The following is a 24,800-nucleotide window of genomic DNA, read 5'->3' as shown; positions in this document are numbered from 1 at the left end:
AAGCAAGGTTAACTTCTTGCGGTTACCACTTTTTAAACAAGTTCTCACGCCAGAGGACTTTCAAACTTCCTCAGTTGCCGAGCCCGCCTCGCTTCCTGGTTTGCACTGCAAATAATCCTCGTGCGCTTCTCCTGCTAATCCCCGAGGGTGGACTCCTGACCTCTTTGCTAGAGGTGCGAATGATGCCAGGGTAGGGACGACTCTGCGGCTCGCCAAAGCTCCTCCTCCCCAGACGGCGACAGTTCTTAGATGCAGAGCTTGGGAAGCAGGACAGGGGACACTCCTGGGGTGCAGCTGGCAGCCGCGGACGCCGGGTGCTGGGACCGCAGAGGCCGCGCGGGGGACAGGCGCGCGTGCCGTGCGGAGCGGGGCCCCTGTGGGTCACAGCCCTGCAGTTGGGGCCGCCCCCACCTGGCCTCTCCGGCCCTGCCCGGCGCGGGCCGCTGTCCACAGTAGGTGGTGCTGAAAGCGCGGAGCGCGCGCGGGGGCGCGGCGTTCTGCTCCTCGGAGCGCGCCCCTGCCCGCCGCGCGGCGCCCGCAGCCCTCCCCTGCCCGCGCAGCCATGTTCCGAGCGCGGGGCGGGCTCGGGGAGCGGGAGCGAGACGCGGGAGCGGGGCGGAGGGAGCCGGCTCTGCCTCGGGGAAGGAGCGCGTGAGAGCTGGGGCGAGCAGCGCGAGGAGGCGGCGCGGCGGCCGGCGAGGAGCCCGCGCTGGGTCCCGCGGAAGGGCTCCCGGGAGCCACCATCATGGTGAAGAGGAAGAGCTCCGAGGGCCAGGAGCAGGACGGCGGCCGCGGCGTCCCCCTGCCCATCCAGACCTTCCTGTGGCGCCAGACCAGGTGAGGGGCGCAGCGGGCGCGCGCCGCCCGGGCCGGGGCGCTCGGGGTCGCCCGCGAGGCCGCGTCGCAGCCTGGAGCTCCCGGTCTGCGGCTGGAAATCCAGCCCTCTGCGTCCGCTTGAAAACACGCATTAAAAATATTTCAGTGAAGTTTGACGACAAACAGATTGGCAGTTTGGGAATGAATATGTACATTATGGGGGGGAGGGCAGAGCGCCTGAAGGAGGGGGCGGGGAGCCGGGGAAGATAATTATGACTGGTTGGGCTCCTGCGTCCGGCTCCCTCTCCGGCTCCTGCTGTAATTCCAGCCGGGTGACCTGTTGTTTTTCCAGCTCCTGTTTGACGAATATCTGCAGTGCCCACTTGTTAACCATTTTTGCTCAGATTCAACCAGCGTAATCTCTCCGGCTAAAGCTCCTGAGGAGGATTTTTGATAAGGGATTTATTCTCCCAGACAAGTCTGAAACCTATTGCAATAAACAGTGAAGATTTATTATTGTTTTTGTTATTATTATTATTTATTGGTTTCAGAGCTATATCAGATAAGACATTAGATTTGGGAAATCACTATCCCCAGTCTTGTTTCTTTTCAGTTTTTCTTATGATCGTGCACAGGAGTGATGCACCACTTCTGACCACTGGTTATTTAGAACCGGATTAGGTCAAAAGTCTTCAGAATAAGAATGGATATGGAAAATTATAGAGATCCATATCTTTTTTCATATATGTAATTGTACACGTAAAAGCAAATGTCGGCAGCTGTCCAACACCTGCTCATTAACATTAACAAGCTTTAAGGGACCTTCAAGTTTGAGTTGCATAGCATCATGTCTTTTTCATTGAAATATGTGTCATAAAGATACTTTAAAAGAAATTTTACTCATGTTTGTAACAAATATTTCTTATTAATTTTTCAGTGCTTTTTTGAGGCCTAAATTGGGGAAGCAATATGAAGCTTCTTGTGTGGTATGTGATTTTTACCATTTAATGATCATTTCCGTATTCCCCATTCTGTGGTAACTTGAATCCAAAGAAAGACTAAATCATACTGACTGTACATTATTAATCCACTCGGACAATATTATTGACCACCTACCATATGCAATACACAGTTGTACTCCTGGAATAGAGCAAAGAAGAGACAAATTTGGTGTTTACATTCTAGTAAGAGGCACATAGGCCACAAACACCTAGGTAAGTAAAATACAAAATGAACCAGATGGTGATAAGCACTATGTGAAAACATTAAGCAACAACTATTAGGAATCATTATGATGGGGGTTTTAATTTCTAAGCAGGGGGTGGATAACACTTAGTTCTTGAAGTCATGCTTGGGCAAGATGAAAGAAAGGGCGTTGGGAATAACTTGGCATGGAGACTGCAGAGAGAACTGCAGTTGAAAGGACCTATGCCCCAGGGAATGAATGAAAGGTGAGAGGAGATTGAATAGTAGGAGGGAAGGCAGAGTGGTAACTGAATCAGTGGTAAAGGACCTTTCAGGGCAAAGCTGGAAAGTCAAACCATTAATCAACAAACCTGAGGCCATTACATAGTGGACGTTCGAAAGAGGATTGTGTATGAACTACCTACAAATAATGTAGAATTCTGTACTTTTCGGTTTTGCATACATTTTTCAAGTCAGAAAATGAATGATATAAAATAACTGAGGGAACAATGTTATTAATGTGTATACAAAATAAAGTACATTTGTCCGGAGAGTCTAGGTGAATCCCATATCCTTATGTTTTCCCATTTTATTGAGACAATAAGATCAAATCATGGAGCAAAATTGAAATGAATTTAACAGACTTCATTAAAACTTGGACCTCTCACAAATGTCTTTTTATTGTGTGTATCATATTGTAAATGTAGAAACCTACGTAATTATTTCTGGTTAGAGTCATAAGTTGTGATGAAAGCCAACTGGAGAGTTACACACACACACACAAAGTAGGAATTTGTTTTGAGTCTCCTGTCTTTCAAAGTTGTCACAGAGATATTTTTAAAATATAAATTTCTTGTAAGGACCTGCTTGTGGAATTTCTTGTTGCACCTAACTTCTTAGAAGAATTTGGTACCTGAAATCTCTAAACCTTCCTTAAACTATGCTGACAATTACAATAATTTAAAAGTAATCATGATTTTATTAGATGCCTGATATTTTTAATGTCACAAAATATCAAATTGTTAAATTCTATTTATGATAGGTAGATAGATAGGGATAAAGGTATGCAGATATCAATATAGACAACAATTTCCAGGATTTTAAAATCATTAAAAAAGAAACATTAGTAACATTTAAGGAGAAAATTACATCAACATCCCAGAACTCCCTGAGAGTATGAAGTACAGAACTCACCCTCTTCACTGTATCCGGGAGGTTGTATAAATTCTTTATAATCTTACAGTCACCTTTACTTAATAACATTTAAATATGAAGAGTGAAGAATTTAGATGCATTGGGTTTTTACCAGCATATCTAAAGGCTTTTATTTAATTTCTTAAAAGAAAAATGAAAGATTACATCTGGGTGTACTTCTTACCAAAACTTCAGGGTACTCTGCACTTATTTTTTTTATTTTTGGTACTGGGAATTGAACTCAGGACCTCACGCTTGCCAACCAAGCGCTGTGCCACTGAGCTGTACCCCGGCCCCTCACATTTATAAAGGTGAACTTTTTGAGTAAAGAGTAAACAATTTTTACTGGATAATTTCTTAATAAACCAAATCTGTTTCATAAATATCCTAGTAGGATAAATATCTGGTAATACCATGAGGACAATTAAGACGCATAGTATTTTGATCTTTCTGCAAGATAATTTCGCAGAGTCCTTGATGATTTGGTACATCAAGCACCAATCATATTCCTACTATTCTAATATTTAATAGTTTTACTTTCTCTAATACCTTGTAATGGTGTTCTTTTCCACCCTTAAAAAAAAAAAAAAAAAACTGGGTAGGAACAACTTATTTTTATTCTAGGGAGCTTTGCTGTCTGTAAAGCATCCCTGCCAAAGAATTGCCAAGCAGTGAAACAAAAATGGCTCATTCCCTTCACCTTCTTTCTCTCCCTTCCTCTTTCTATACTCAGTGGACAGTAAGTGTTCTTTGACCTTGTCAGACATTAGGTTAAGGAGTGTCCTGTGTCAGAGCATTGCTTGGGACATGAAATAAATCAGGAACCTCAAAATAGATTTGTTGAAATAGCCTTTCTGAGTTAATATGTGTTGAACAAACTGACATAAATTCCATCTCTTAAGACAGTTTTGTGGATCACATTTCATTTTGGTCTGCAGTTATGACAGCCTCTTTGGATGACTCAATAATGTTCTGCAAAATATTATATTAAAAAAAAATCTCCTGAGGTTGTAGTCCTTATAGTCTTTGTTAGAAGAAGCCTATTTTGACAGAAATAAGGATTGCTTAGTAATTTAAGCCATGTATTTTGGATCAGAGGTCTACAAATGAACAACAACAACAAAAAGAAATTATAACTGACCCACTGAAGGTCAACATATACATGACATGGAGTGTGAGTGCATCTCAAAGAATTTGATCCAGTGGTTTGAGTCAGTTAGGGTTTGTGGGACCTCGATGCACAATTTTTACCAGTCAGAATCTCCAGTTCCTTATTTCACATGCCTTTTTTCTAACCTACAGTCCTTTGAACGAGTGCTGGTAGAAAACAAATTGCACGGCCTTTCTCCTGCCCTCTCTGAAGCCATCCAGAGCATTTCCAGATGGGAACTGGTACAAGCTGCTCTTCCACATGTCCTCCACTGCACGGCAACCCTCCTTTCGAACAGGAACAAGCTAGGTTGGTGCTCGTGTATTGCTTCTTTAAGGCACCGTTGCCCTTTATATCAGACACTCATGAGAACAGCGTGTTCTGAGTGCTTACCGTTGTCCTAGACACTGTGCACAGATGATGTCATTTAGCTCTCACAAAATTCCCCTTGCACTGGTCCCATCATAATTGATATTTTACCAATGAGGGAACTAGACATCTTGTTTTTATTTCTTAACCAGTAATACTTCAGTATATCCTTTGCTTAAAGATTAAAATATCGTAGGTAAGCCAAAGCTAGGGATTTTCTCTTTGGCATATTCTCTTCAGACATTTCCCCAGCTGTGTAGTATTGGGTGTGAGTGAGTGTGCATGTGCATGTGTGTGTATGTTTATGTACACATAAAGATTATTTTGAGGGGCTGGGGATTTAGCTCAGCGGCAAAGCACCTGCCTGGCAAGCACAAGGTCATGAGTTCGGTTCCCGGTACCGGAGAAAAACCAAAAAAAATAAAATAAAATAAAATAAAGATTATTTTGCAAATTGCTTTTCTCATTGGAAATATGCCCTACCTGATACAGGGGAAAAAACTCCCAACCTGAACAGTATCTAGGATGAGTTCATATCCTCTAAAATCAAAGAATGAATTTTAGGAACAACAAAGGTTAAGAGTAGAATATATTTATTGAGGAAAAGAAATCTTCTGTCCAAGAGAGGGACAGGGGAAGGGGGTCGAGTGGGTTGTCCCTCGAACCCATCTTTTCCAAGGATTCTTATAGAGCAAAACCATGAGGTGAGGTGGGTCCAAGGTGGGGTAAAAATGGGAAATCACAAGGTGGACATGAGGTGGGATAAAACTATGGTCAGCCAATAAGAATTGTTTAGGTAAAGATGATTAAATCAGTATCAAATGGGGAAGCAAGTCAAGTAGCAAACGGGCATGAATACAGAACAGGGGTTTTTCTGCAAGGGGTTGTGTCAATGACTCTTCAATGTGATTGCTACCTATTTAGAATATCAATCCCTGATGCCCATCCCTAGGGAGGTATGTGGGTGCATTTGTTTACCTTTTGTCTTGAGGTCTGGTGGGCAGCAAACATGTCTCCATTTGCAAGAAGTTATCTTGTCATCCATATTGGCTCCTTCTAGGGCTTGGCCCTGTCTGACTGCCTATAATATTTCTGTCTAACTCAGCTGCCTATAACATACCCATGTATCCCATGTTAGAAAACACAACCTTCTCCATTCCTTCTGCATCCCTCATTAAGGTCTCTGCTCAAATATTACCTTTATAGAGGGACTTTTCCAGACTCTGTTGTCCAAAATAGAATACTCATTATCTTCGCAGCCTATACTTTTGCACCATGCTGCCTATTTGGTAACATATTTGGGTATCTGATTCTCATAGACTATACTGCAAGGATTGCAGCCAATAAGAAAGCCCCCTAAAACAAGAATAAGCCCTGCCAGCAGTTGTTGCTAGTACTATAGGGAAATATCAGTGTCTTCTGAGGGACTGGGGCACAGAGCAAAGTTTTTGCCCCATATCAAAGTTGAAATCCATTGTTCAGCTCACAGAGTTTACCTTTACCTGGCTATGTGGTTGTTCCATGCAGGCCATCAGGATAAACTGGGTGTCGCTGAAACAAAACTCCTGCACACCTTGCACTGGATGCTCCTGGAGGCCCCCCAAGACTGTAACAGTGAGCGGTTTGGGGGCACAGACCGAGGATCCAGCTGGGGTGGCAGTAGCAGTGCCTTCATCCACCAGGTTGAAAACCAGGGTTCCCCAGGGCAGCCCTGCCAGAGTGGCTCCAACGATGAAGAAGAGAACAGCAGAAGGAAAATCTTCCAGAACTCCATGGCCACTGTGGAGCTCTTTGTATTTTTGTTTGCTCCTCTGGTACATCGGATCAAGGTAAGCAGGAAGCTGGTGTTGGACCCGGGTGGGATGGAGTTGAAGCTTTTGATATTTACATACTCTGTTGTTCTTGACTTTGTATGATCTTACGATAAGTCAAGGTATTGAAAGTTTTATTTATTACTAAACTAATAAACATGACTTCAAACCCACAAATCTTCATATATCTTGTACTCTCTTAAAAGTCAGTGGTTGTTTACCTGCCTCAAAATAATGCCCAACAACTTAAACATGGTATATAAAGTCAAGCATGATCTAGGGCTTAGATTCTTTTCTTGATACCTCCACTGTCGATCTCTGCTAACCACCTCATGATCCAGCCTTAGGAGCCATTTAATATCCTCATACCAGGTGAGCATTTGTTCTTCTCCTCTTTTTCATCAATACCACATGTTGAAATATGAAGAAAAATTTGGCTTGCACAGTAATGCAGTTTGGAGCCATTACCTGAATACACTCTTCCTATCTGCCATGCCCTCCTTTCTCTTCTACCTTCCTCTCTTGGTCCTTCAAACTCCAGCTTCAGTCTCATCATTTGCATGAAGGTTCACCCTGCCCTTCCCTAGGTAGACTTTGTCACTATCTCTTCCGTATTCTATAGCATTTTTAACTACTCCCACTTTCTACCCCATATTTTCACATACCGTGTCTTTCCCATCAATTCCCTCACAACTCAAATGTCAACACCTTGAAAAGATGTTCCCTGACTATTTTTGTGCCATGAGTATATTATCCTACTTCTTGTGTCTCCCTTAGCACTTACCACATCTGGAATTATCATGCTCACGTGCTTGTCACTGCCCATCACTCCCACCTGAACAGAGATCCTTGAGTAAAGAGATGCTGCTTTATCTTTAGTGTGTAGACCAGTGTTTGACATATATATATCTCAAAAAAGTTTTTAATGACTCACTCATTGACTCACTGAGAAAACCAAGTTATTATCAGCATCTGATCCAAGTGCTAAAAACAGCAATTACATGTGGATACATAGTCCTTAAAATGGAAAAGACAGGGAAAAATTCTTTAAAATAGCTCAGAAAGTTGTCTGTGTGTCAGCAAATATCATCTGAATTGGAAAAATGGGAATACACAGAGTGGCTCTAGTTTTATTTTGAAGACATGGTTGAGGATTCAAGATTTGGGATCAGATAGAACTGTATGTAAATCCAATACCTCCTGCTTCCTGCTGTATGACATTGAGCAATTAACTGAAGCCTCAGTGCCCTCAAGTATGAATTGGATATTAGAATAAGTTTATAGGGCATTGTGAGGATTGAACAGGTTATAGTACTCAACCTGACACACAGAAAAGCATCAACAAAGGTTAGCTGGTTTTGAGGTTGATATTTTATTGCTATTGATATTATGTAATATTGATAGAGAAGCAGCTAAATCCTCTTTCAGGAGAAAATATAAATTGTTGAGAAAGCTCACACAACACCGTCAAGTTTTACCTGTGGCCTGGAAATGGAACACTTACAAAGGAGTAAGAAAATGCATATAATACTGCACAGTGATTGATAAATAGTAAATCATTACTATTAGCTCTATTTGTATCATGCCTATTGTTTTGTCATTTTGGCCTTACTATGAGGGATGCGACAGAGAATGAATTGTACTGACTCAACATTTCACTGAAGGTCTTTTCCAATTGAGAGAGGTAATTCCTTTCCCAGTGTTGTTAAGGTATTTACAATCTTCAGATCAGGGCTTTTTAGCCTTGGCATTGTTGGCATTTGGGCCAGATATTTCTATGTGGTCAGATGCTTTCCTGTGTATTGTAGGATATTATTATCACTCTGTCCCCTATCCACAAGATGCCAGTAACATGCCCTCTCTCCTGAGCTGTGGCAAACACAACTGAACTCCGGGGGTCACCAAATGTCCCCAGGTATTCAGATGCAAATGAGTCATCCTTGATTGAGAACAGATGCCCTCGTTCTTCCTTAGCTACAGGTAATCAGGTTGCATCTGGGCCTGTCTTTTCCTGTCCATCCTACACCAGTGTTCTCTGTCCTTCACCAGCACAACTAACATGCTTTTCCCTTAAACATTATAACCCCAGAGTGAAACCAAATTCCACCTTTTTTACGCCTACCCCAGAGATCTACCTGCTGTTGGGGAAACCACACAACCATCCATACTGGTGCTTCTACAAAGTTGTGATAGTCAACATGTGCCCCCAACTTGCTGATCCTTTCCTTGGCTTTATTCCTTACAGTACTGCAGGTTGAGCCTCCTGTAGGAGGACTTGACTGAGAGGCCTAAGTTTGGTCACTGTATGAGGCCACAGCTCCACAGCTTCACATTCCATGATGTCTCCACCTCTTACTCTTGCTTCTGCTTTCCACCACTGCATGGCAGATTATTTGCACACAGCATTTCTAATTTTTACAGTCACCCACATTGGATGGGGTATCTCTGCTTCTGTTTAACCAGAAAGGAAGCTGAGGTTTAGAGACATAATAGTTGAGCTGGTTAATAGCCAAAGTTAGATTCAAATCCAATTCTGTCTGACTTTCTGCAAAATTTTGTTCAAGGTTCTGCACTGGAGCTACTTTCACTAGCTTGTGAGTAGTGTCTGAATTGTTGAACCTGATCTCTATTTTACAGTAGTCACTTCAGTTGTCTTTGAAGCAGCATCAGGCCTTTCTCTTAAAACTTTGTTTTCTTAATGGCAACACATTCTGTCAATTGTTCTTGCATCCCTAATTATTTCTGCTACATATTCTACAAGCTCAGCTTGTTTGCCCCTTTGTCCTTGGCATTCTCCAGAAATTCATCTTGGCCATTTTCCTCTTCTTACTACATCTTTTTCTCCGAAGAACCCCTTCACTGCCCCAGTTTCGTTTACTATTTTTGTTGCATAGGCTGAGATCACCTAATTCTGCATGTCTAAAGCAGACACCTCTTTCAGAATCTAGACCAAATTTTCAACTGATTTCTCCAAATAGCTGACCCATAGCATGTCAAGTTCCCCTGGAGTGAGCCCTTGTCTCTGTATTCTGTATTTCAGATCACTTGCACAAACTCAAACATCCGTTGCTTACTCTCTCATCCTTAGCTGCACAAGCACACTAATCACAGAATCCTACCCATTTTGTCTCCTAAATATTTATCTAATTATAACACCTTGTCATCTCTACTTACTACTTTAATTTAAGCTCTCACCATCTCTTACTTGGACTTCTTCCTTCCTACCTGGATTCACAGTCTCTTGGCTTCTCCCGTATATTCCAACATCAATACCAAAATGATCTATGTAAAGCATGGATCTGATCTACATGCATAAGATAATTTGTTGGTTTCTCACCACACAGAGGGTGAAACTTCAGCTCGTAGGTCTGGCACACTCAGCTTTCCAGGTATTTGAAACTTCTCCTGTGTGTGAGATCCAGATGTTTAGAGCCTCCTCAAGAAAATAAATTTTTTTCCCAAGACATTTGCAAACAGGTCCTGCTTCCTGGAATGTTCTTATACTTGACTCCTCTACCTAGAAAACACCTATCCATTCTTTACGACTTCATTTGAAATCCATCTTTGCTCCTTCTCTATTTCCGTAATATTCTATGGATATCTTTATTGTTATAACTAGTTTATTGTTACTGTCATGTCTTCATGTACTTTTCTCTCCCACTAGATTCTGAATGGTTTTAGGATAGTAATTATCACTGTATAATTTTTTTTTGGGGGGGGGGTTTGGTTTTTCTCCGGTACCGGGAACCAAACTCACGACCTTGCACTTGCCAGGCAGGCGCTTTTGCCGCTGAGCTAAATCCCCAGCCCCTCACTGTATAATTATCATTATAGCTAAATAGTTTTTGTGTTGAGGAGGTACTTAATATTTGTTGAATGAATGAATGAATTCACTAATCAGCAAAAAACTCTAGTATAAATGACTCAGTAATTTGTAAGAGTAATATTTAATGTACATTTCACTATTTTTTAATTTTAAAGAGAAAAGAACAAAAACAAAATAATAAAAATAAAGACAAAAACAAAACAACACAAAAACTATAAAAACAACACAGAATTTAAAACCAAGATGATAGGAAATCAATAATGGTTACTGTTTTACTTATTATTCTCTTCAAAGTAGTTGCTCAGATTGCCAGATATAGGTATGCAAGATTGATCAAACAATTAAACATTAACTGTTCCCTTCAATAAACCAATAGAAATTAGTAATACAATTATCTTAGATATCTTGTGTGTGTGTGTGTTTTTGTGTGTGTATATGCATTTCCCTTCCTTCCATCTTCCTTTTCTCCTTTCCCTCATCCTACTTGTTCTTTCCTATTGAGCAGCTTTTTTCCCTTTCACAATTTCTATTGTACTTTTCAGATTTTATTTACTTTCAGGTTCTTACAGTAGAGAGACAATATGGTGTTTACACATGTGGGTCTGATTTATTTCACTTGTGAGTGTGGTCTCTAGTTGCATCCATTTACCTATAAAAGCCTTGAGTTTTTCTTTATGGCTGAGTAATAGTCCATTGTATAAAAATATCACATTTTTCTTATCCATTCCTCAATTGATGGGCATTTGGGCTGTTTCCAAAATTTTTCTATGACAAATTGTGCTGATGAAAACAGGGGTACACATATATTGCTATGGTATGATGTTTTTAGTTCTTTTGGGAAAGTACCCAGAAGGGGAATGGCTGGGTTAAATCAGACCTCTAATCCTCATTTTTTGAGGACGCTCCAGACGGATTTCCAAAGTGGTTGCACCAGTCTACATTGCCACTAACACTGTAGTAGAGTTCCTTTTCCCCCATAGCCCTTCCAGCACTTGCTGTTGGTTGATTTCTTGATAGCCATTCTTACTGGGGTGAGGTGAAATCTCAGTGTTGTTTTAATTTGCATCTCTTGAATCACCAATGATGGTGAATATTTTTTCATGTATGTATTTGCCATTTGTATTTCTTCATCTGAGAAGTGTGTATTCATCTCAGATGCCCATTTTTAGACTGGGTCTTTGAACATGGGGGCATCTGAGTTTTTTCAGTTCTTTATATGTTCTAGATATAAGTCCTTTGTCTAAGAGACAGTTAGCTAAAATGTTTACCCACTCTGTAGGTTGTCTTTTCTTCTATTGGTGATTTCTTTAGAAGTGCAAAAGCTTTTTAATAGGATGAGATCCCAGTTATTGATTCTTTGAAGCATTTCCCATGCAGTTTGGTTTTTGTTCATGAAGACTGTGCCTACCCCTATGTCTTCAAGATTTCGACCTACCTTCTGTTCTAATAGATTTAGTGTTTCTGCTTTAATATTGAAATGTTTGAATCATTTTCACTTTAGTGCATGGTGACAGACATGGGTCTAGTTTTAGTCTTTGGCGTATACGGAGCCAGTTTTTCCAGCACCATTTACTAAAGAAGCTATCTTTCTTCCAGTGAATAATATATTTGGCCCTTTTGTCAAAGATAAATTGGCTGAGTGTGTTTTCAGTTCTGTCTCCATCTTGTAATCTGTTCCACTCATCTTCAGATCTGTTTTTTTGCCAGTACCATGCTGATTTTATTACAGTAACTTCATAGTACACTTTCAAGTCAGGGATTGTGATGCCTCCTAACTTGACTTTGTTGCCCAGGATTGCCTTTGCTATTTTAGGTCTCTTCTGGCTCCAGATGAGTGTTAGGAGTATTTTCTCTACTTCTGTGAGGTATGCTAGTGGTATTTTGATCGGGATTGCATTAAATCTGTATAACAGTTTGGAAGTAGGACCGTTTTCACTATGTTGGTTCTTTCTATCCATGGAAAGATATCCATTTTCTGATATCTTCTTCAATCTCCTTTTTCAGAGTACTGTAATTTTCAATATATAAATCTTTTACTTCCTTTATTAGACTGATTCCTAAGTATTTCATTCTTTTGGATGCTATTGTGAAGGGTGTGGTTTCCCTAATTTCTCTCTGAATAAGTTTGCTGTTTGTGTACAAGAATGATATTGATTTTTGAGTATTGATCTTGTATACATTCATGCAACTGAATTTGGTTATTAACTCTAGGAGTCTTTTGGTGGAGTTTTTGGGGTCTTCTATTCAGATTATCATGTCATCCGCAAATAATGATAATTTTACTTCTTCCTTCCCTATCTTTCTTCCTTTTATTTCTCTCTATTGTCTAATTGTTCTGACTAGTGTTTCCAGAACTGTGCTGAAAAGGAGTGGTGATAGTGGACATCCTTGTCTTGTTCCTAATTTTATAGTGAAAGCTTTCAGTTTTCGTCCATTTAGTATGATGTTGACCATTGCTTTGTCATAGATGGCTTTTATCAGATCATCTATTCTGATTTTCTGTAGGAGTTTTTTTTATCGTGAATGAGTGCTGGACTTTATCAAAAGCTTTTTCTGCATCTAATGAGATGATCATATGAATTTTGTCTCTGGCTCTGTTGATATGGTGTATTACATTTATTGATTTGCATTTGTTGAACCATCCCTGCATTTTGGGGATGAATCCCACCTTGTTGTGGTGTATAATCTTCTTGATGATTTGTTGAATGCTGTTTGCTAGCATCTTATTGAGGATTTTAGCACCTATGTCCATTGGGGAGATTGACCTGTAGTTCTCTCTTTTGGTTGTATCTTTCTCTGGTTTTGGTATCCAGATAATATTTGCCTCCAGGAAAGAGTTAGGGAATATGGCTTCCTTTTCAATTTCATTGAAGAGTTTGAAGAGTATTAGTATTAGATCTTCTCTAAATTTCTTATAGAATTGAGCAGCAAATCCATCAGGACCTGGGCTTTTCCTTTTTGGTAAGTTTTTAATTACATTTTCAATCTCATTAACTGATATTGGGTTATTCAGAATTTTCATATCTTCTTGATTCAGCTTTGGTAATTCATATGTATCTAGGAATCTGTCCATTTTTTCTGTCCATTTTTTCCATCCTATGCAAGTAAAGATTTTCAAAACAGGTATTAATGATCTTCTCAATTTCCACAGGATTTGTAGTGACTTCACCTTTATCATTCCTCAGTGCATAAATTTGAGTCTTTTCTTTCCTTTTTTTTATAAGGTTGGCTAAGGGTTTATCAATTTTATTTATTTTTTCAAACAACCAACTCTTCAACTCATTAATTTTTTCTATTGTTTTCTTGGTTTTCATTGTGTTAATTTCTGCTCTGATCTTCAAAATTTCCTTCTTTTTTGGGCTTTGGGTTTGTATTGCTCTTCTTTTTGTAGAAGCTTGACATGCAACATTAGATTGTTTATTTGTGCTCATTCTGTTTTGGTGTTGAGATATTTCACTGCTATAAATTTCCCTCTTAAGACTGCTTTCATTGCATCCCGTAGGTTCTGCTATGTTGTGTCTGCATTCTCATTTAGTTGCAGATATTGTTTAATTTCTTCATTTATTTCACTTGTGACCCATTGGTTATTCAGGAGGATATTATTTAATTTACATATATGGTTTATGGAGTTTCTGAAGTTTCTTTTGCAATTAATTTCTCATTTCATTGCATTATGGTCAGATATTATGCACGGGATAATTTCAATTCCTTTGCATTTACTTAAGCATGTTCTATGAGCTAGAATATTGTCTGTTTTAGAGAATATTCCAATCGCAGCTGAGAAGAATGTGTGTTCTGATGATGTTGGGTGGAACAGTCTGAAAACACTTACTAAGTCCATTTGTTCATAGGTTTGGTTCAATTCTGTTATTTCTTTGCTAATTTTTTGTCTAGTTGATCTATCTCTTTGTGACAGTGGGGTATTGAGATCTCCTATTACAATTGTGTTATTGCTTATTTGATTTTTTCATGTCTATTAATAATTGCCTTACATAGTTGGGTGCTGCTATATTTGGTGCATATATATTTATGATTATCTCATCCTCTTGCAGTTTCTCCCTAACAAGTATGTAGTGACCTTATTTATCCCTTTTGATCACTCTTGGTTTGAAGTTGACATTGTCTACAAAAAGAATAGCTCCTCCTGCTTTTTTCTGGATTCCTGTTGCATGGAAGATTGTTTTCCATCCTTTGATTTTCAGTCTATTAATTTCTTTTTGCATTAAATGTGTTTCTTGTATACAGCATATTGTTGGATTTTGTTTCTTGATCCATTCTGCCAGTCTGTTTCTTTTGATTGGTGACTTGAGGCCATTTACCGTATATAACTAATGTATATTGACTTATCTTGGCCATGGTATTTTCCTGCTGTTGGTTCCCTGCTTTTCCCTTCTGTTTAATTGCTTGCCCTGCCTCATAGTTTCTTTCTTTTATTTTAAAGAGGGTAATAAAAAAAAGAACAGTAGCAAAATACCAACAACATAGACAAAAACAAAACAAAGCAAAAACAATAAAAATGATACAGGGTTTCAGAACAAAATGATAGGAATTAACAGTGGCTGTTATATTACATATTGCTATCCTCCACAAAGTTGCTGAGATTACTAGATGTAAGAATGCAAGATTGTTGTTTTTGGAATTGTGGTCATTTTTATCTCTCTCTAGAATATCATTTAGTACTCTTTATAGCACTGGTTTAGTGTTTATAAATCTCTTCAGTTATTCTTTTTTTTTTTTTTTTGGTTTTTTCTCCGGTACTGGGAACCGAACTCACGACCTTGCGCTTGCCAGGCAGGCGCTTTTGCCATTGAGCTAAATCCCCAGCACCTTCTTCAGTTATTCTTTGTCATGGAAGTATCTTATTTCTCCATTAATTTTCAAAGATAGTTTTGTAGGGTGTATCAATCTGGGTTGGAAGGCGTTTCCTGTCAGCACTTAAAATACTTCACTCCAAGTTCTTCTTGACTTGAGAGTCTGTGTTGAGAAGTCTGCCATGATCTGATGGGCTTTCCTTTATTGGTGCTCTGTTTCTGTTCTCTAACAGCTATTAATATTTTGTTCTTGTGCTGAATTTGTAGAATCTTGATTATTATATGTCTTGGTGTGGTTTTATTTTTCACCAGAAATGTTTGGAGTTCTAAATGTTTCATTTATCTTTATGTCAAATTCTTTATCCACAGTTGGGAAGTTTTCTGCCTCTATTTTTGTGAAGAGTTTTTTTTTTTAATGTCATTTGTACTGTCTTAGCTTTCTCATTGACTCCAATCAATCTCATGTTATTATTCTTTGCTTCATCTTGTAGCTGTTGGATTGATTTTTCATGGTCTCTTGCTAATTTTAAGATACCTTTCTTTTCATTATCATTGTCTGTAATTGTCTTGGAGATTTTAAATCCTATCCTCTCCTTCATGATACATGTTGCACATACTTCCAATCGAGGTTTTAATCTCTTGGGTTTCTATGTGTATCTGTTTCATGTATTCCATTTCTTTCCTATGCTAGGCATTATTTGTTTCCATCATTTTTCTAGGCTAATCTATTCTTTTACCTGTGCCTTCTCTATCTTTGATTTTAAGCATCATTTCTTTCTGTACCTGAGAGATTATTTTCTCCCTAGCCTTTTCCACTTGTTTTTTCCCTTCTGATGCTATCATTTCAAAAAGCTCCTGTGTTTGATTTCCAATTTCATCTATATCCTTGGGTTCTGGGCTTGTCTTGGGTGGGCTGGGTGTCTAGGGTTGCATTTTGTTTCTGCATCTTGTCATTTTCTATTTTCTCATTTTTATTTTGTTCTCTATTTTGATACTTGCTATTTCTTTATGATACATAGCTTTATCACTAGTATTTAGGTTTCCCTAGAGAGTGTGTGTTCTCAGAGGTGTCTTCTAGATGTAGGTGCTTTCTTATAGCTATCCCAAAGCCCTAGCTTCCCAATTTGTAAAAGATGCCAGATTACTATTTGTCTCAGCTCCTAATCCTTTGGTACTGGGCTGTGGTGGTGATTATGACGTCATATAATCACAGTGTTTTCATACAGGGGAGAAAAACTATTTATAACACATATGACATCCTGGCTAGAGTAGTACAGTTAGTAATAATAATAGTTTCAAATGCAGCTTAACTACTGATAAACTATGGTAACCATTAACCTGTTATCTCTGATCATGGGAGTAAACTCTAAAATTATGTGACAAAACCAAACATATACTGTGCACTTGTGTGATTTTTCCCCTTAGTCAGGTGATTTTACCCTTCTGTCAGGAGCAATGGGGTTAAAATAGTTAGGGAATAGGACAAAGTGATCAGTGAGGTTAAATATAGTAGAGTCAGGGCTGGAAATTAAAGGATGATCACCCAAGTTTTGAGTAACTAGAGGACACAGGAGAAAAATAATAAAATAGAATACAAAGGAGTAGCCAGAAAAGGCAGAGACAATGTTTACTCACTTGAAAGTTTAAATTCAAGAAGTAGTTGAGGAAAGAGAGAATGTGAGTCTATAGAAAAGAATAATAAAAGAGGTTAAGAAATCTAGGCATTGAGTAAAGAAGGGAAAAAGAGAAAAAATGAAAATAAACTGAAGGAAAAAAAGAGAGGAAAAGGAGTTGAGAGAAAGAGAGGAAAGGAAAACAGAAAAAGAAAAAATAAAAACCCTAAATATAAAAATAACTACTGAATCTAGAAGAAAACAAAATGAAATCCAATCAGACAGGACAGGGATATCCAATCAGACAAACAAGGAAGAGTGAAAGTAGTAAAATACCTCTGGTGCTTACAGTTCTGTGATAGCATCCATATTTAATCCCAGAAATGTGTTGGGTATGGAGCTGATCTTGGCCTCTTGATGTGGGGCCTAGGACTGGACTTCTGTTGGTGAAGTTTTCCAGAGTTCAACTGCTGGCTCCTTGCTGCTGAGTCAGACACTTCCATACTGCTGGTCTCACCAATTACTGAGCCCTCCGAGGGCATGTGTACGCCTGTGCACCTGGGATCCGGCTGTTGTCCTGGGCCTCAGGTCGTGGGGTTCCTGTCTGTCTGCTGGACAAAGGCATGTGTCCTTACCCTCTGCTCAAAGACCCCACTGTCCCCAAGACAATGGAGGAAGTGCAGAGCATGGACTCTCACTCTGCATGCAGGCCCAGCTGTCCTACAGAAAGAGTGGAGGTTAAGCGCTGGGCACTAACTCACTCTGCTCACAGGCCCCACCATCCCACAGAGGAAGTGGAGGGATCACCAAGCACAGATTCACAATGTTTTACTATTCCTTTAATTTATAAGCTCAAGTATTTCATATGAAGTCAATAGTCTAAAAATCTATCAAATATAACTTAAGGCTGATTTTAATTTTATTAGTGAAAGTCATTAATATTTGTTAAACAGAAAACTTAAAATATGATGTCATAGTGTTACCATTTTATAATATTAGTTTATTCCTTCAACACATACTCTGGAGTACTTAATGCATGCTAGACATTATTTAAAGTACTAGACAAACAACAAAAACAAAACAAAATGCAAGACCTCAAGAGGATTTTAGCAAAATCTGTATCTATGTGCAAAGTAAACAACTTTAAAATAGAACTTAAAATAATAGTTGTTTTATTAAATCTAAGAGACTGGTAAATATATTTAAAATTGCTTTGAGATATCATGGGAACAGACCCTCAGTGAAAGCAAGAAAAGCACCTGAAATGTAGAAACATGGATTCTACCAGTATTTATAACTTCTGGTTTTTCCTCATGGCATTTTAGACTATCTGTTCTACCACTGTCTAAATGATAAAATACTCTCTTCTCCAGCTGTCAAGTTGCTGTTCACATGTGTCATATACCTTTGGTTGTTGCATCAAAGGACATTCTAGAAGAGAAGTTCAGGCCCCAGAGTTTGTGCCTTTCATCTACTAAAAAGACTTACAAAAGAGCATAGCAACATGGCAGGGAGGAGCCCAGGTGTGTTGCAAGTATTCCAGTCTGAAGAGTGGTTGGATTTAGTGGATGTTACTTGAAGAAAATGTAAATATGCTCATTTAATCAACTATTGTGCATTTATTCTCATGGGGAAATGCTCAGAACTCAACTTATCCTCAAAAAGATGTGTTTTATCTGGGGACATATCAAATTAAAAAATGATGACAGTAACTGTCAGGGAGTGCTAAGTGTCATATTGATAGAGCAGATGTTAAAGTCCAGGTTTTTAGTATGAGATCTTAGTATCTCCTATGGCAGTTTCCATGGGAGTTTTACTTGTGTCAAGATTATTTATGAGAATCATAGGAAAGGATTAGGCTCAGAAAAACTAAGAGATTAATAAAACCAGGTCAATTGATATTTGACTTCTTCAATTTCTAGAGACAGATCTGGTAAGCTTTACTTAATGTTAATTCTCTGCTCGTTGAATCATACCATGCAGACTTTCCCATATCCATTTTCGGGGAATTTGGGTTACTCTCTAACACTTAGACCTATCTGTCTAGCTTCTTTCTTAACATCTCTGAGTGTCTGTCTAATAAACATCTCAAATTTAGTATGTTATGCTTCTGAAATTCCTAAGTCTGCTCCTCCCCATCTTGTCCATTTTTATCAGTGGCAAAGCCAGAACTCCTTCACACTCTTTTATCTCTCACATTTTTACTTCCTACTAAGTAGCAAATTCTACATCTCTGAAACATACTCAGAATCTACCACTTCTCATTTTTCCATTAGCACCCTCACCTCACCTTCTTTAACCTAGATGATTAAAACAGCTTCCTAAATCATCTGTCCTTCCACCTTTGACATTTATTCCAATAGTTTGAGTGAATCTATTAAGGCGTACACCCAGTCATATCACTGCTACTCAAAATGCTTCGGCGTCTTCCCTTCTTACTTAATAATTGGTGAAGTCCTTCCTATGTCCTATCAACAGTAAGTTATCTGGCACTTCTCTGGCCTTAGTTTTTTACTACTTTTCTCTTGTTCTCTTGATACCCGGCACATAGTTTACTGCATGTTTCTTAATGCAGTAAGCAAACTTAGAGCCTTTGCACCATGGATTCTCATTCATGGTGTATTTTTCCTGGAGATACCTTCATAGAAGCTCTTTTATTTAATTAGATCTTTAGTCAAAAGACACCTACTTACCGTGCTTCCCTGACCTCCCTGTTCAAGATGTTAGCACCTTGCCCGGCACATCCCTTGAAATGCTTTATTTCTCCTTTGTCCTGTGAGCAGGGATTTCTGTATGCCTTGTTCTCTGTTGTATTCAAGAATCTAGAATAGTGACAGGTGCATATGTGTTCTATAAATGTTTTTAGAATAAATGTGGACTGAATTTAACTAAATGCTTTGTGAGTTGCCCTAATACTTCCACAGGCACCCCTAGAGGCTTTTCTATTGTGGGTATTGCTGTGGCTCTGCTGCAAATGGGGCCAGGACCCAGCCTAGTTTTTAGCTTTGTGGAAGAACCATTGCTATACCAGTGTGTGAACTGATTCAGGGATTGTATCAGCCTTTTTAGCTGAAGATTGCTTGATATTCAGCTACAGTGATACATCATTTCAATCATTTTTTTTTTGTTCTTTTTCCAGTTTCTTCTTAGCTCTTATCCTTTCAGTTCAGTAGACTTCAGTGATGGTTGCTTTTAAGAATTACCAGGAGGAGTTTTAGAAACCCTCACAGGTTCTAATTTAATATGTTTGGCTAGGGGAGGGAAGCGAGATGTTGGCCTCCTGTGTTTTAAAAGCTCCATAAGTGATTATAATATGCAAGTCAGTGCTATAAATCACACTCCTAAGTAAATTCCTGGGTCTCGGATGTGTCATTAACCTGTGGTCACATTGTGTGCTTCCATCTTTATATGGTTTTGAGAGACAAAGGTGTTTAAAATGTAATCTTACAGTGCTATATATTTTCATTTATGTAAGGTAAGATTGAATTTTAAGTACCTCAGCCTCTCAAAAGAATGCAATGATGAAGTAGAGAATATGTTTCTGAAAGAGATCTTCAATTATACATGAATTGTGTGAGCATGGGTTGTAAAGTCAGCCCAATTCAAGCAGTATGTATTGAATATTATGTACATGGTTCTTAATGCTGTGACAGTTCCCTGTGGCTGGGGAATGGTTAGTCTATCCTTGGCCTTAAGGTATTAAAGATTATTAAGAGAACCACATTACAAAATAATACACTATCAATAGTCAAAATATATTTCCCTTATTCTATGAAACGTAGGAGGGGTACACTGGAAAATATGTAGAAAATCCAAATAGATTGCATCTGGGGATGCTACCTATGAGGGAGAAATGAGGACAATTATATAATTAAGAGGAATTATAATGATAACTACAAGTGGAGAGATCTACCAAAACTCTTGAAATAAACATCTTAAGTACTGCAAGTGTAAAACAATAATTTGTGTTCTCAGGCATTGCCCAAAACTGCATTTTGATTATTTTTTATTTTATGTAAAGCAGACCACTGTGATTTCTGTAGTAATTACAGTGATAACTCTGGGTCATTGTTTTACCCTGGAAATATTCACCTAGGAATAAAAGGTTTGGTAGTTCCACCACTCCGATCAATAATCTTATGAGTGATGCACCCACTGATCCCTTCAAGCAGTTCTTAGGATCCAGTTACTGCACATAGATTTTCTCTGCCCCCAGGAGTCTGACCTCACCTTCCGACTGGCCAGTGGCCTTGTTATATGGCAGCCGATGTGGGAGCACAGACAGCCTGAAGTCTCTGGCTTCACAGCTCTCGTAAAGCCCATCAGGAACATCATTACAGGTTTGTAACCTACCTACCTAGTGAGATGGTAGTGGTGGATCTGCTCTCACAAGGGAATATTCCTGATGGGATGATTTGCCCTTAAGAAGCTAAGAAGAAATGGATTGCTCTGATAAGTTGTCAAGGTGTCCCAGGTACAGGGCTTATTCACATAGGAGAAATGCTAAACCAAGGACACATGCTTTTCTGTTATATGACCTTAAGTAAGATATTTAAATGTCTCATGTCTCAGTCCTTAGCTGTAAGATGTGATTTTAAGTATCAAATGAAGAGTACTTACAGAATACTGTGAGGAATAAATGAGTTAATACATGTAAAAGTTGAGAAGACTGTCAGCACATGGTGAGTAAGCAGGAGCTATCATTATAATTAGTAGTAGTAGCAGCAGCAGCAGCATTGTAGATGGAATAGAGGCTCCTTAACAATTTCATCTTAGTGTTTTATTGCATCAGAGCATTTCACTTCAGGAATTGTCCGGAGAGATAGTCCTACTGTTGAATTGGGGAACAAATATAACATGAATACAAAGTTCACAGTAGGGCTCCCACAACATATGTACTACACATATATCTCTTGCTATGCATATGTAACCTAACTCTCCTGAGTACTTCCATTAATGTACAAGAGATAACAGAGCCATCCTCAGTGTCTTAGTAAGCACTAAATGAGAATGTACCCCAAGTGCCCGTTTCTTAGTAAGTGCCTTATAAATCCCATCCTTCTGTTTGCAAACTTTTCAACATCACAATAAAATTTAAAAAGACAGAAAATCTACAGAAGTGCATACATATATATATGTATATATCTTAAAATTTAAACATATGTACTCACATACATATGTGTATAATTTACTTAACTTTATAAGGTTTTTGTGCAGATAATAGAGGATTATGCACATAAAAGGGCTCTATAAGTGGAAGAAAACTATAAGCAAGTTTTTACATACTTTTCCCCTAAAATTTAACACAATCACACAAAATATGTGTTATTGTAAGGAATTGTGCAACCAAAGAGTACCTTGTTATTTATATATTTGATAAGATGCTTATAGTGACAAATATAGCCATTTTGAAAGATAGACAATATAGCAAAGTAGATTAATTACACCATTTATATATGTAAAACTATAGAGCAAAGTAGATTAATTATACCATTTATGTATGTAGAATATTAACTGTTGCAATATATCATAAATTCAAGAGTGATACTTTGTCATAATTACAAATAGTAAGCTCTAAGTGGGAAAGGGTATCATAACCAGAAATCTACTTCAGATTCTATGATGGAAGAGTTACCTACTTTGGATTCAAACAATTAGAGAGTTAACCATAGGACAGATGTAAAACTTTAAAACAGGAGAAAAAATATGCTTAAGTATTACCAATTTTTTTTAGCAAAAAGGCATATATTCATGATATTGGTTAAGGAAATTTCATTTTAAACCATTTTTTAGTCTTTTTGTACTTTCCTATATGTGTAGAGCAACAGTCACTTGAAAATTAGGGCTCACTGCCCATTTCTCCCTCCTTCTCTCTGTCCCTCCCTCAGGCTTGCACGTGCTAGGCAAGTACTATACCACTGAGCTACACCCATAGCTCTGTATCTTTCCCTCTCTCTCTCTGACTGTCTCTCTCTCCCCCACACACACATAACCATCAGTTAACACAGATATAAAAACAGCTAAGAAATTGTGTCAGTCTGTGCAAGAGCATGGACTAGTCACCGCACCCTCTCCTGGTTTCTGGATGATTCTTTCCCCTGTGCCTGATCCCTGTGACCCTGAAATGACACCCAGCATCTGAGGGGGACTTAGTCTCAGCTTAGACAGCATGGCCAGAAAGAGCAATGCCATATGATGACCTTGGAAATCCCTTTCCTCCTCAGCACCCACTTACTCACCATTTGCATGAGGCTTTGGCATCTTAGTTCCCCACGGTTCCTGATCCCAAGGTACAGATGTAACTAGCTTGACTCTTAGTTGAAGGACAACTTAATGTGTTGGTTGAAACAGACTGTGGAGTCACACAGCCTGGATTGGGATCTTCATGTAACTGTTCAGTGAGTTTGGGCAAGTTAAGCTTCTTGTACCTTAATTCCTTCATCTGTAAAATGAATACAATAATCTATCAGTATTGTAGGGTTATTTGAGGGGCTTGTTTTTTTGTTTTTGGGTTTTTTTTGGTTTTTCTCCGGTACCAGGAACCGACCTCATGACCTTGCGCTTGCCAGGCAGGCGCTTTGCTACTGAGCTAAATCTCCAGCCCCGGGGCTTGTTTTAATATATGTAGATGCTTAGAAGAGGACTTGGTGTATAGTAGTTTATAAGTAAATGTTGCCTAATTTTATTTTCAGTATTGCTAACTGTTTAATACCTTAACTTACTAAATCAGACTGAAGAGCTAATTCTGTACATTGACAGAATGGATGTGTTAAGATTTTTGAATTGGGCATTTGATTTCTTCTACAACATGTATTATGAAATGACAGTGATCTATTAAAATGTGCTTTCTTTTAAAATGATGTGCATTTACGAAATAAGGTAAACTTGTAGTCTTACAAAATTCATGATGCAATTTCTTTTATCTTTGCAGCTAAGAGAAGTTCTCCTATCAACAGTCAACGTCAGACCTGTGAATCACCAAATCAAGACACAGGACATGGAGAGGTTAGTTTATTGTGATTAGGAGAAAGAAAGAAAGGAATTCTTTGATGTATTATGGAGAAAAAGACATGAGTCTAGAATCATACTACTGAGCTCAAAGCCCTCTCTTGTTTCCTAAATGTGCAGCTCTTAACATCCTCAGCTTTGCTATCAGTCAAAAATGTCATGAATCTCCCAAAAGTGTAGAGGTGCTGAACAAGTCAATGCACAACTAGCGTGTTATCTCAATTAGTATGTGGAAAATAGTGTTGGATGTCAATGGCTAACATGTAATGGTCAATAAATGTTAGTTATTCATGTCACATTAAAATATTATTGCCTTCTAAGTCATTATTAAATACTCTTATGTTTACTAAACAACTCTAATACAGGTTGAAGAGTGTCTGAGGAAGTGAGGAGGCAGGCGGGAGTAGAAAGGAAGCATAAGATATATCCCTATCTCTTCAGGAGGCTCAAGTTTCATGAGAAGTCAGTATATAACCCAGAAAACAAAAGATGAAAGAAAAAGCAATTTAACTGAAAGCAAATTTGTCACATTTGACTCATGGAAGAAAGAAAGAAATGAAAGCCACACAGAAATATATATTGCTATTAACTTAGTATGTCTTTAGATGGCCAGTCTCCACATGTACAAATCAAAACTTGCTGCCTTCCATTAAAATTGGATCCTCTTTTCAACAATGTATTATTGTCAAGAATATTATATCCTTCCCCACACTGGAAATTTTAGAGTCCTACTATATCTACCATGCTTACACTATGACTTATAAGCTTTAAGATGTACATATTTTCACATTTAACATCTTGCACTTGAGAGTGCTTGGCAATCTTTGGCCTTTTACAATCATACCACCTGGTAGTAATCTTCAGATTGTAGTCACTCTTGTGTTACATGAATTTGCTTGTTTCCAGCACTAAAATTTGTTCCAAGAAGGTTAGTGAGTTAGAAGAAGGTCAGCGGGAGTAATGAGGCATTCTTTTTAAAAAATAAAAAATAATACCTTTTAAAATAAAATAACACAT

General features: G+C 38.5%; 1 protein-coding gene across 4 annotated transcripts in view; it reads left to right on the top strand.

The window, feature by feature from the left end:
* Nucleotides 1-545: 545 nt before the first annotated feature.
* Nucleotides 546-24,800, top strand: part of Unc80 (unc-80 homolog (C. elegans)) — a 204,032-nt gene continuing 179,777 nt past the window's right edge. For all 4 annotated transcript variants that reach the window (XM_005396953.1, XM_005396950.1, XM_013520683.1 and 1 more), the window contains exons 1-6: nt 546-837; nt 1,754-1,802; nt 4,498-4,654; nt 6,242-6,543; nt 20,992-21,115; nt 23,707-23,780. In XM_005396953.1, the coding sequence (XP_005397010.1) occupies nt 746-837; nt 1,754-1,802; nt 4,498-4,654; nt 6,242-6,543; nt 20,992-21,115; nt 23,707-23,780 (798 nt within the window). In that variant the 5' untranslated portion in view covers nt 546-745. The remainder of the gene's footprint in view (nt 838-1,753; nt 1,803-4,497; nt 4,655-6,241; nt 6,544-20,991; nt 21,116-23,706; nt 23,781-24,800) is intronic.

Source organism: Chinchilla lanigera, unplaced genomic scaffold, assembly GCF_000276665.1.
Source record: "Chinchilla lanigera isolate Chin_1 unplaced genomic scaffold, ChiLan1.0 scaffold00056, whole genome shotgun sequence".
NCBI classification, from domain to species: Eukaryota; Metazoa; Chordata; class Mammalia; order Rodentia; family Chinchillidae; genus Chinchilla; species Chinchilla lanigera.
The sequence above is the reverse complement of the archived record's forward strand: the minus strand, read 5'-3'. Positions and strand labels throughout refer to the sequence as shown.